The following is a 13,493-nucleotide window of genomic DNA, read 5'->3' as shown; positions in this document are numbered from 1 at the left end:
TCTTTATAGAAAGTATAATCCAACAAAAGGTATGCAAACTAGCTGCAATTTGAATAACTGCTATGTTTTGTCTTGGTTTCTTGAAGAACAAGAATATGAGCATTCTTTATGTTTTGATGGCCGTTTCAGAAGCCAAAAAACAGACAGGGAAAAAAAATAGCTGTTTCCCAATTTTCACTAGGTACTTTGCAGTACCTTCCAATTATTTAATAGTTGTAGTAATATTTTCAAGATGTTGATTCAGAGCTCATGTCAGGAGTCATGACTTGAGGTGAAGGTAGGAAGGTTTATAATAAATAACATACTCAGGCATTTTCACCAACCGATTTTGAAAGTTGGTTATATTTTAAACCTATTTTATCTTGCATCCTGAGAGGCTATCTTTGAAACAACTACAGTTTCATGGCCCTTTGGATCCTGGTCATATTTGGCAGTCCCTGTATCTATCTGCACAAAGAGTATGACAAGTAGGAAAAAAATGAGATAGGAAAACAAGATATTTGATAAGCATTTATAATATGTTTTTTTTTTCCTTTTTGTGCATGCAATAGTAATCATTTGCCTGATGCTAATATGGATATTTATAGTGGTGAAAGAATGTTTGTGAACCTTTAGTGCTATCTGCAATCCTGAATTTGGCCTAGAGTGTAATCAAAGCTTCATCTAAGTCTAATAGAGAGATGTTAATTAAATAAATATAGGATAAAATAATGTACTGTCTCATATCTTCATTGAACACATTATTTCTAACTATAGAATATTTACCATCATGGGAAAAACATGTAAAACTGTAATAAAACAGCTCTGTTTAAATGGATCAGTGGAATGAGATTGTTATTGATTGATTAGTTTTATAGGGCCATCCAACTCTTAACAGTGTGATTGGGTAGCATACAACAAAACAAAACAAAACCAGTGAGATTATCAGATATGATTTTGAACAGTTTCCCCATTACACACACACACACGCGCGAAATGATTGTGGTCTTACCTTAAGTGGGCAGTTTATGCAAGATAGCCTAAAATGTAAATAAGTACTGCACAATGTAATTATATGTATATTCTATAGTTTCTATAGCTGCTCTATCTCAATCAATGACTCTCAGTGGCTTACAATTCCAAAACTATAAAAAAAAGCATTTTAAAAACACCAAAAATGTATTTCCAAAATGATGTGCAAACTTGATTAGCTGGTACAAGAAACATTGGGCTGAAGTCATTATTGCTAAAGGAAATGCCACCAGTTATTAAATCTGATGCATTGCATACTTCTTTTCAACAAAGATGAAGTTGGTTCAGTATGTTCAGTGGAGACATGATATTCTATGCTTTCTTATTCATTGTTTAATTAGACTCTCTTTACTGATGAATAAAAAACTCAGTTCAATTTGTAGGTCACAGTCTGCAAGAGGATGGGTTGTTCTAAAAGTTCACAAACTTGGTATCCATTTTATATTAGTTCACATAAAACTGAAACTTTTTCTATATAATTGTTTGTTTTTTTAGGAAACATTTTCCATGTTATACTCAGCAGATACTTACAGAGCACTGTAATGAAGTATGGTTCTGTAAATTCTCCAATGATGGCACTAAACTAGCAACAGGATCCAAGGATACAACTGTTATTATTTGGCAGGTTGACCCTGTAAGTATTGTTCTATATGGTAAACTTTTTCCATAAAATTAAATGCTTTTTTCCTCTGTTTGATTTCCACGTCCTACGTCATTTTAAAATACCTTAACATGGTTCTGTTTGCATGCATTTTTGCCTTAAGCTTTTATCTGTTTAATTTATTCTTTCTTTATAGAAAGTATAATCCAACAAAAGGTATGCAAACTAGCTGCAATTTGAATAACTGCTATGTTTTGTCTTGGTTTCTTGAAGAACAAGAATATGAGCATTCTTTATGTTTTGATGGCCGTTTCAGAAGCCAAAAAACAGACAGGGAAAAAAAATAGCTGTTTCCCAATTTTCACTAGGTACTTTGCAGTACCTTCCAATTATTTAATAGTTGTAGTAATATTATTCCCACTAAATTATTGAAATAAAGACTTATGGTAGCCAGGAATATCCAAATATAACAAGTTCAGTTCTATATTAAAAAAAATTGATTCCAATATTGCAATTTGCAAAAAATACACCCCAAATTGAGTAGCAGTTTAAAATGTTCTGAAAAAAGTATTTTTAGATGAGTTAACATTAAAAACAAAATTTCTGAATTTTGGTTCCTAATATGTTGCTTTGCTAAATGGTTTGTATGATTGTCAGAATAAATTACTCTTTTAGATTAGCTACTTAAACTATATAAAAGGCTTACCAACCAATTAAATTACTGGAATTTTGTATTTTCTGCTTTTAAAGGATACACATCAACTAAAACTGCTCAAGACTTTGGAAGGCCATGCATATGGTGTCTCCTATATCGCTTGGAGTCCTGACGACAACTATCTGGTTGCCTGTGGCCCAGATGACTGCTCTGAGCTTTGGCTCTGGAATGTACAAGTAAGAATGATAAATGTGAGGTGTTGGCATGCCATATTAAATAGCATAGCTAAATGGACCATACTCAGGTTATTTGATACTTTTGAAGGAAATCCTTGGCTATTATGGATGTTAGATAAATTCCAAATGTTGATATTTTGACAAAACTTAGAATGAGTGTTCTATATTGCAATGGAGCAACATTCTGAATGTTTTTAGTGTTTTGTCTATATGAAGCCATGTGGTAAGCTTTTTATTTTTCTGGTTTTCACATTAAGGCCATGATAGTTACTGTCTTCCATCCAACATGCAGGTTGAGAATAAATGAAGATAAATTCAGACTGAGTGAGATACTAATGGTGGGAAGATTTGAAATTGATGTCTCCTTTCTTCTAGACAAGAATTATATTTTCCTAAAACATGAATTGCCAGACTTGCATGTTTTGGCAATAGCAAAAACAATTTTGTAGCATTTTTAAACAGGTCCTCTTGATTAAAGATGAATTTAAAACAAGAATGAGCTCGGTTATATACTATAATAACTTTTAGTTGGTTGTTGCAAATTACTAAGATAACTTAGTAACATGTTATTTGTAATAGTATTTTGGTTTAGAACTTTATTAAATTGGGAATTGCTCCTTTAATTTTGGGAATGAGCTGAAATAAGCCTACCACTTTGGCGGTAGATTATACTAGCATTACATTTAATTAGCATAATTCTGAGTTCTGATTTGATAATTAAAGGCTTATATAGCCTAGTTACTAGAAGTTGGCTTATTTTTAAAGTGATCCATGTTATTATTTTGTTGCCATACTTTTGAATGACTGAATGTGTGTGTGTGTGTGTGAGTGAGTGAGTGAGAGAGAGAGAGAGAGAGAGAGAGAGAGAGAGAGAGAGAGAGAGAGAATGAAACTGAAACTCACAGCCTTCCTTGCCCCTTCCCAGGTGTACTGAAATTAGAATTGCCCGAAGACATTAAGGAAGGTTGATTTACTCTAGGTACTCAGTAGCTACTTTATTATATATTTGATATTATATATATAATATATATATATATTATATATATCAGTAGCTACTTTATTATATATATATATACTTTATTATATATATAATATATATATTATATATTAATATATATATATTATTTTATTTTATCACCAATTTTGTAAACAATAATTAGACATATGGTATTTAAGTATTTCAACTACACTGATGCCCATGTATATTAAAATTTCGAAGAACTTTAACTATATAACTTCATCTGCAGACGGGGGAGCTAAGGACAAAGATGAGTCAATCTCATGAGGATAGCTTAACCAGTGTGGCCTGGAATCCAGATGGAAAACGTTTTGTGACAGGAGGGCAGCGTGGGCAATTTTACCAGTGTGTAAGTTGGAGTGGGCAACCTTTTTGCAGCCATTGGGTAAATTGTTATTCTTATTTAGTTGTTTGCAAAAAACCACATTGGGTGTGCACATTGAAGCCACTGGAGTGGGTGGAGATAGAATTTTCATTCTGTTTTAGGAGGCTTTCTATGAATGCTGTGGGTAAGGGGGCGGGGGTTCACTGGAAAACAGATTTGTTAAACCTAGAAAAGGCTCAACACCTAATTTTTATAAACAAAAAGGGTAGAAACATATGGGGAGTTCAGGCAATCTATCTACACAGATTGCCATTCCTGCTATAAAGAAGTGGAAACCTTTGGTAAAAGCCATATTAACATTGATGGACTTATTACCTGAAATATATATGAAATTGTGTATATTACTGTTCTTACAAAAAAAGAATTCCATAATGTCAGTTAAATAATATATTCAACATGACGTACATGTTCATGTACTAGAGCTTATGTTGGCATATAATCCGTATGTGTAATAAGGATTCTAGTCATTAGAATTATTACCATCTTTAGCTAGTAAATATTCACATGTATATAAACAAAATTGGTAGGTCTAAAAAAAACCCCATGAAATGCAAGATAAACCATCTATATCCTGCATTCCTTTCTGCATTTTCTAAGCAAACCAAAAGTTGCATCCCTGAATATCCATCGGAAACAAAACAACTTATGTTAGAATGATACTATTCCTGCCACACACACACACACACACCATAGTCTCAAGATGAACCATAAAGACCCTACTTAGGTAGGCAAGAAAGAAAGTTCAACAGAACAAAGTCTGCTTTTTAAATTTTAAGTGATACCCATGGAATCTCTTGTTACAATACAGCCCCACCATTTCGTGATGGAGGTAATATTATAGTTTTCATGTTTTTGGTAGCTTTTTTATAAGAGTTTTACTTTATTCCCTTTCTAGGATTTAGATGGTAATCTCCTAGACTCCTGGGAAGGAGTAAGAGTGCAGTGCCTATGGTGCTTGAGTGATGGGAAGACTGTGCTGGCATCGGACACACACCAGCGAATTCGGGGCTATAACTTTGAGGACCTTACAGACAGAAATATGTAACTACAGGGTTTTTCTGTTGCATTAGATAAATTAATTCTATGGTTGGCTAAGCAATGAAAATAATATTTCACATGACTTATGGATCGTGTTAATTCTAAACGGGGCTTTTCAAAAAAAAATCCTATATAAATAATAAGAATATAAATGTGAGGAGTAAATAAATAAAAAATAAACCTTGAAGTGTGAACTACTAGTGCAGTCATAATTGGGCTCATTGTGAGACCCCTGTAATAAAGACTATCAGAACTATATTTATATTTTTGTACAAATGATAATTTTAAATCATAATTCTAATACAATTCTTTATATTTTCAGAGTACAAGAAGACCATCCAATTATGTCTTTTACTATTTCGAAAAATGGCCGGCTAGCTTTGTTAAATGTCGCAACTCAGGTAAGGGGATATTGTTGTTGTTGTTTTAAATAGGCATACTCTTTAGAGAAATATTTTCACAAAAAAAGTAACTTGCATGTGACAAATATGCTCTATCTCCTGACTTGTCAATAGAACTCTAGCTATGGTTCTTTCTTGACAGAGTCTGAAAGAGGTCAGATTTTTTTCTGATAGTGGCCAACACAATGGGGCATATAGGCAGTGTTCCTTTCTGGAAAGCTGAATGAACAAAAAAAATCCTCTTCATTAATTACTGTGCATAATTATGTACATTTTGAACCTACATTGATTCTTTTTCTTTTAATTCAGAGGAACTTATTTGGAATCACTCTATGTCTGCTGACTGCCATATCAAAATTCTGTTTCAAATAGATAATTTTTTTAGCAGTACAATTTAAAAAAAAACTAAAAAGGATGGGAATGAGAGCAGATGTATAATTGCCATTTTCATCTTTAAGTCTCTAAATTTGTTATTTTTGATTATTTGCCTTTGTATGATAAGATTGATATATATTTATTGTTACCACGTTGTTACATTTTTGTATATGATTGCTATTTGTATTTTATTTATTTGATTTTTATCCTGCCTCTATTATTTTTATAAATAACTCAAGGCAGTGAACATACCTAATCCTCATCCTATTTTCCTCACAACAACCCTGTGAGGTGGGTTGGGCTGAGAGAGAGTGGGTTGGGTTGAGGCAAGATTAAAATTCAATCTCTTGGTTTCTAGCCTAGTGCCTTAACCACTAGACATTGTTGTATTGCATTGCTATATTATTATCTATTGGGATTGGAATGTATGCTGCTTTGAAATGAAATGGCATACAGTTGGTTCTCAACTTACAATCACAATTGAGTCCAAAATTTTTGTTGCTATATGAGACATTTGTTTTGCCCCATTTTATGACCTTTCTTACCACAATTGTTAAGTGAATCACTGCAGTTGTTAAGTTCTTGTTCTTAAGTACAGGTAGTTCTTGAGTTACAAATGTAATGGCACCTGCCCATTTCAGTCATAATGTTAATTTGACTGAAAAAAATAATAATGTTAATTGAATCATGTTAAATGAACAAGCCCCATCCCACTTCTCCCCAATGCATTTGTTAATATGGGTTGTTAAGAGCACATGAGGTACCTTGAGTAGGGAAGACCATGGGAGGCCTAGTGCAGGGACAAGCCCACTGCCTCTGGCCACCATAGGCCCACCCACTGAGATATCCCATGCTCCTCTTCCCACCTCTTGGAGTCCCCACAACTGCTTCGGCCTTGTCCCCATCCCATAACTCCAAACTCCACGTTTGGAAAATCTCCAGGTTCTAGATCAGCAGTCCTCAACCTTTCCAGCTTTATGGATTGGCAGTGGCGGCAGGGATGGTTCTGTGCTGACTGCTCAGGCAAGTGGAGCTGCATGTGCTCACCTAATGCTTGTGGGGTCCAGTTCCGAACTGACTGTGGCCCGAGGTTGGGAACCCCTGCTCTAGATGATAGCGCAAAGCTGTTTTCCTTAGATCTCATGTTCTTAAACATGTTTTCATCCTCTTTGGAAAAGTGTTTTTAAGCAAGTCACCACAGTTTTTAAGTGAATCACAGGGTTCTTAAGCAAATTTGATTTTCTTCCATTAACTTTGCTTGTTGGAAGCTGGCTGGGAAGGCTGCAAATGGTGATCACATGACACAGGGATGCTGTAATCATTGAAAATATATGCCATTTGCCAAGCACCCAAAGTTTGATTACATGACCAGGGGAATGCTATGATGATTGAAGGTATGACGATTAATCATAATTGTCTATTTTCAGTCCAATTGTAATTTTGCATAGACACTAAGGGTCCTAGGTCAAGGACTATCTGTATACCATTGCAGTCCAAGAGGACTGTAAGCAGTTTACATTCTCTTCCTATGGTTAGTGTTAAAATGTAAAAATAGTATCATAAACTGATGAGGACAAAACTTCCAATTACAATCCTCGGTTGATGTTCTAGCTTATATTAGGTCCTCTTAGGGCTCTCTTAAAAAGTCATACCTTAGCAGTTTTTCCAAAACAAGTTAACTATATCCAAAAGTCTTTATTTCTCCAGTTCAAGTAGTTAAATTGTTTTTTAAAAAAAGAATTGTATAAGGAAATGAAGTTTGCTTAACCCAAAATGTTTGCAATAGGAGCCTGTACTTGAGCCTGTACTTGAATAAATACAGTGGTTGGCAAATGCAAGTGGGCTATAAAAAGTTTATATCCAAACGTTATCAAGTAAAAAGCAATTTGTGCTGTACCTTTTATCTCCTCTACAATTTAGGAAAAGACCATAGTAGTAGGACATGTATTTTTCTTGAGAAAGATTCCTTGTTCAGTCCCTGACATCTCTTGGAGCAAGAAGGAAAGCTTACTGAAAGCTGGAAAAGCTCTTTATCAATTGGTGTGATGTTTTGAAACAGTTAAGATGGCTTCTTATAGTCTACTTAATCTTCCCACATGCAAAAGTATCTATTAGAAGCCTTAAGATGTGACACATGGTATAGTGTGAGTGGGGAGAACTGGAGAAAATTTTACAGCAGCTGGTATATGTGGGAAAGAGCATCTGCTCAGATTTTACTGGTGATTTTTTTTTCATACTGCAGCCCTACATCACTTATTTCTCTTTCCTGAAGGTTTCAAGATAAAAGCTTTCAGGAAATGTAAATGGGTTCTGCTTTGGGGAGAAATAAGAAGAAAAGTTCCGCTGGATAAAAGACAAATGCTCATGTATTTTTGCTTGTGAAGAAAAATAGTCCTTTTTAAAATTTTATATTGATGTATTGAATCTTATTCAGACTGAATTATTAAACAGTGAAGCCAAGGAAACAGTTTCTAACAGTAAACTATTTTGACAATGCTTTTTGTCCTCAGGGAGTTCATTTATGGGATTTGCAAGACAGAGTTTTAGTGAGAAAGTACCAAGGTGTTACACAAGGGTTTTACACAATTCATTCATGTTTTGGAGGCCATAATGAAGACTTCATCGCTAGTGGCAGTGAAGGTAATTAAAAAAAAAATAAAATCTGTGGTGCGTGTGTGTCCCTCTCTCTTCTCTCTCTCTCGCATTCCGGCACAAACTTTCTGCATTAGTGAATATTATAGTCTTCTCACTCTTTGAATTTTAATAAGCAGAGTGGATGTGCCTTACATTTCCATAAATGGTGATAATTAAATACTCATTGAAAAAAAGGATTCTACTTTGGAGAACAGTGGGATTTACAAGTAAAATGTGTTATATCTTTTTGAGAATAACGTCTGTAATTTTGATTTGATTTGTACAATATTGAGTACCGTTGCTCTAATAGTTCTCTGAGGTATTAAGTGTATTTGCTGTAGTTATGTTTTCTAAAGGTAGGTGTAGGGTATATAAATTCACCTGTCATTTCAATTATAATCAATTGCGGTAAGAGAATTATGGTCTCCATACTGCAACAGGATCTGCTGTTTTCAGTATCTTCCATCGTGAGCAACTTGAATCAATCATGGTTGTCTTTTAGCAGGTTCCCTTGTCAGTTGTGTGAGAAGCCAGTTTATCATATGTTTTTGGCATTAAGAGTGCTGATCCACTCTCAGGTTCTTGCTCTGTATTGCTAGTAGAATTGGAGCTAATACAGAGTGGGCAACAATACTCCTGTACCCCAAAAACTTCAGGAAGATGTGGTTTTGGTCTGAACAGGAGTGCAGTCGTAAGTTGAGTCAACAAAAATAGTATCTTAATGCATTATTTGCCTTTTAACGAGTAAAATGCTCAACTGAGAACAGCACTTCTTTTTGGACCTTATGTTAATAACTTGTCATTGTAAATATTTGTCAGTCATTATATGCATGCATTTTTAACTCCCTTCCCCTTCCAAACAGTCTCTGGCCGAGAAATATCTGTCAGCCTATTGACTTTTTGGTGTATCAAATAATTCATACACCACTTAGGACAGCGTGGACAAGTCACTTAGCTACAGCCTACTGTTTGTTTGACATGAATATGCCGATTAACTTATCCAGGTCAACTTAGAACAGCTTTTTATTTTTTTCATTTTCAGTGTCTAAAAACTACCCAGCTGTAGTTGAAGCTGATGGCACCTTATTTAGATTCGGACTGCCTGAGGCTGTTGCCTCTTTGCACTGAATTGTTGCAAATATGGCTGCTGTGAAAGTCTCTATGTACAAAAAAAGTAACAGATTTAAATGTCATAACCTCTTAAATGTAAAGGTATGTTTTCAGCTAGGTAGGCATTTCACCTACCAGCCCCAAACATCAAATGGTCTGCCCTGGGAGTAAAGTTCACGTCTAATTCTGTAAAGAAGCATTAAGGTACCATAAAAAAACCTCTCATGGGAGTAAGTGCTGAGAATTGTTGCCTTAAGATGAATAACGATCCTTGAAGTTATACAGATAATGTGTAATCAGATCAAAATTTTTAATCAGATTAAAAGTGGGAGAGTAAACAGAAATATAAACAAGGGTGTTTGATGTAATTTAGATATTGTGCACTTATTTTTTAAAATCTTATATGAGCTGATTTAGCTAGTAAGTATTTCTGTTAAATAATGTGGCATGTAAGTGGAAAGATTTGTAATACTTGGGAAGAGACTAAAATAGTTTGGATCCTTTATCATTGTTTGAATTTATTGTTAAAGCAAATGATTTTAACACTTTTGTACATCTTAAAAGTTTGTCTTATGGTGCTTCTATTTAATCAGGTGTTTAAGTAAAGCCACAAACTTATTCTAGTACTTAGCAAAAAATATAATTACTGACAACTACTTTGATACGTGGTTCTTTCACAATGCAGACACTTGCACATTTAAGATTTCATCCACCCTTTCTATGATCATTCAACTTGCATGTCAGGATTAGCAGTGGCATAGAAGTTTCCATTCATATGTTCAGCTTTGTAAATATTTTATATGAATGTAATAGAATGCACCAACATAGTTACAGCTGTAAATTACAACTTGGCTGTGTCATGAACTTCTTCAAATGGTGAAATGAATTGCTCATTGGCCAAAGTATACTGACAAAAAGTCATTGTATTGGGCATTATACTTCAAGGCAAACAAGAGCTATCTGAATGTAACTTCCTCTTATTCTGCATGTGGGCTGGCATTGGCTGGTTTCTCCACTATCTTTTTCATGTAGCAGTAAATTCCTGAATAGAGTATCACACAGTTAATTTAGTGGATGGCTCACTAAAGTCATAGATAAAGTATCATGTTTAAAAACATTTTATTTTCTAATCACAAATGAAGTCCTTTATTCAAATGGCAGGAAGTTTTCTGGAGAAATCTCTGGAGAAACCTATCATTAAAATGGTCAAATTAAAAAATTCAAGAATTAGAATCCAGAGCTTTTCAATTTTGTATTTCAATTTCATTCTTGTATGTAAATATATTATTAGAGGAAATTAGCATATAAACAGATTCCTAATATTCTAGATAATATAAATCCTGCCTTTATACTTAATTTTATACAAATATCTTCATTTTGGAAAGAAAATCAGTACATGCTTTTAGTTTAAATATGGAATTTTAATGGCCTCATTTTTGTTTAGAGATATGCATGGAATTTTTTAAATGGAAACATGGATTGTCATGTTGATTAGAGAGCATATTTTAAATTTTAGGATGGATCTCATGTTTTTTCAAACCTATCTGTCTTAGATCATAAAGTATATATTTGGCACAAACGTAGTGAGCTGCCAATTGTGGAACTGACGGGGCACACACGTACAGTCAACTGCGTGAGCTGGAACCCACAAATTCCATCCATGATGGCCAGCGCCTCTGATGATGGCACTGTTAGAATATGGGGACCATCACCTTTTGTAGACAGCCAAGATATTGAAGGTAAAAAAAAATAAATTAATTTTATGAGAGAGAAAGATTTTAAGATTCAATTATTTTATGTTTATTTTTTCTTATTATATTTAAATACAGTGATTTGCAAAGTTCATGGTGTATGCATAGTTTAATCATACAGTGAAAGGTTTGAATAGCCTTAGGTATCTTCTAGTCCAACCTTCTGCCCACTATAGGAATTCATTCTTACAATATCTCCCTTCCCCCCCAAAATGGCCACCCAGCCTTGGTTTATATGCCTCCATCAAAGCATTTTGCTAGTATCATGAAATGTAAAGACTGGAAAGGACATTAGACAGGATAAGGAGGAATAAAATGGTGGGTTAAGTCCATCCTCCCAGAAAAAGAAGAATCATATGATTGGGATTTCTTCAGTTCTTTCAGAGATTTCATCCATACCTAAACAATGAAAGAACATTACTATGTAGAGGGCTGATCTTAAGTGATTCTAATGGCTATTGAAGTAAAGCAGAGTCTCACAAACCTAATTATATTTTTCTCAGCATTCTCATGCCTTTGAGGAGACATTCCCTGGCTGAATGGTTGGGACCTGCATTCAGTATTCAGGACTTTAATACTTTTTTTTTTCCCTTGCCCCTTCTTGGAGGAATGGCTGTAACCACTGCAAGAGCCAGATGGATTTAGATTTACAGAGCCTACATATAGCAACATTTGACTAAATCATTTGATATCTTAATTCACATTACTACAGCAATGACTATATTCAATATCTTTTCCGGTGATATACCTTACGTAGTGACAGGCAAGGCTACAATCTCATATATTTATGTATTTACTAAACATTGGAGACTGAATACATTTGTCAAAGCAGAAGCAATTTTTAAAAAAAATGCTAAAGCACATTTTTCTTCCTTTGCATTACTTTTTATTTTTCTCTGTAAAATAGGTTAGCTTTCATATATCATTGCTGGATGGCCTCAGACATGAAGGAAATGTTGGACATGGAATATGATTGATTGTTCTGGATTGCTGTGATAGACAAATCACACAAAGATTTTAGATTACTCATTTGGTCCAATCCTTGTTGTGGTTAATATTGAACCACGATTTGGGCTATTCTAAGATGATAAAGACCTTTTTAAACAAACTTCCCAGGAATGCTCTTTGTAGTGAAAGCAGAAAAAAATCTTGCTACTGTATGATCCTATTCAAAACTGGGGGTTAACAATCATTGGCTCTACCTGTCACAGATGAAAATGTCACACCTTAAATTTTATTTATTTCTGTGCCCCCATTTTTACCCAAGTGAGTGAGGGGTTTACAACAAAATAAAATTTCCAAGTCAAATTAAGTGCTGTGGAGGTTTGAATCTTGTCTCCCTGGCATTCATTCAATATAAACTACTGAGGTTAGGCTAGGTTAGGATTTTGCCATTACTATATTATGAATATAGCAAAGGCTTATGAAGCTGCCTATTAGAAATAGGAGTCAGTGAAATCCAGTAGCTTATGCAATCATGTGTAACACCACATTTTAAAGAATTGCAAGCTCCTTTTAAAAATTGCAAGAATTCAGGAAAGGAAGTATATTTTGCACAGCTGATACACTGGTTGTACTCTATTGTTGATGGGTTGAAGTACTGGTACGTGTGTGGTGTAGGGTAGTAGATGCTGGCTGTTTGTGGATAGAACAGTGATAGTTTATATTGCACGGGTTCTCTAGAAGAAGAATTGTGTTTAAGGGTTAGGTTTGCAGCTGTTGGAATTTAAATGGGCTTTCAGTTCTTGGCCAGAAGCCAATCTCTTAGGCTTCAGCCACAAAGATGGAATGGATTGCTCCAATGGCACTGCTTCTGCCTCCTTCCTTGTCCTTTATTGAGCTGAATTAAAAAGTAGCCTTGACAGTATCACCCAGAAAAGTTTGGCAGAGGCTGAGCCCATCTTTGTAATGAGTAATTTAATCTTCCTCTTTTTTTCTTTTTTGCCATTTGTATCATCCTAAATTTTATATTATTTTCAACATTATCATAATCCACATATTTTCCAAACAGACAATGAAGTATATACATTTTTGTATCTATGTAAAAACTTCTGCCCAACCCATCTGACCCATCTGTGTTTTGGTACTACTTTCAGATTAGTATTCATGATAGACAGTCATCATATCCAGAATTGTTGATAAGTGAGCAACCTTAAAAATTTATTTAATAAACAAAATTTCTCCTGACCCTGCTGGACTTCAGATAGCAACTCTTCTCATTTTGTCATTTGAATTACTTGAACTCCACCAAGCTATAGGTAGGATTACAGCCCTGGCT

General features: G+C 34.5%; 1 protein-coding gene across 1 annotated transcript in view; it reads left to right on the top strand.

The window, feature by feature from the left end:
* The window catches only part of WDR26 (WD repeat domain 26), a 38,391-nt gene that overhangs the window by 23,699 nt on the left and 1,199 nt on the right, over positions 1-13,493 (top strand). Inside the window, exons 8-13 of the mRNA XM_058165511.1 lie at positions 2,363-2,503; positions 3,751-3,870; positions 4,802-4,947; positions 5,267-5,345; positions 8,231-8,360; positions 11,018-11,203. Coding sequence (XP_058021494.1) covers positions 2,363-2,503; positions 3,751-3,870; positions 4,802-4,947; positions 5,267-5,345; positions 8,231-8,360; positions 11,018-11,203 — 802 coding nt within the window. The remainder of the gene's footprint in view (positions 1-2,362; positions 2,504-3,750; positions 3,871-4,801; positions 4,948-5,266; positions 5,346-8,230; positions 8,361-11,017; positions 11,204-13,493) is intronic.

The sequence above is a fragment of the Ahaetulla prasina genome, chromosome 1 (assembly GCF_028640845.1).
Source record: "Ahaetulla prasina isolate Xishuangbanna chromosome 1, ASM2864084v1, whole genome shotgun sequence".
Classification (NCBI taxonomy): domain Eukaryota; kingdom Metazoa; phylum Chordata; class Lepidosauria; order Squamata; family Colubridae; genus Ahaetulla; species Ahaetulla prasina.
Note: the sequence above shows the minus strand (reverse complement) of the source record. Positions and strands in the feature narration are given on the sequence as shown.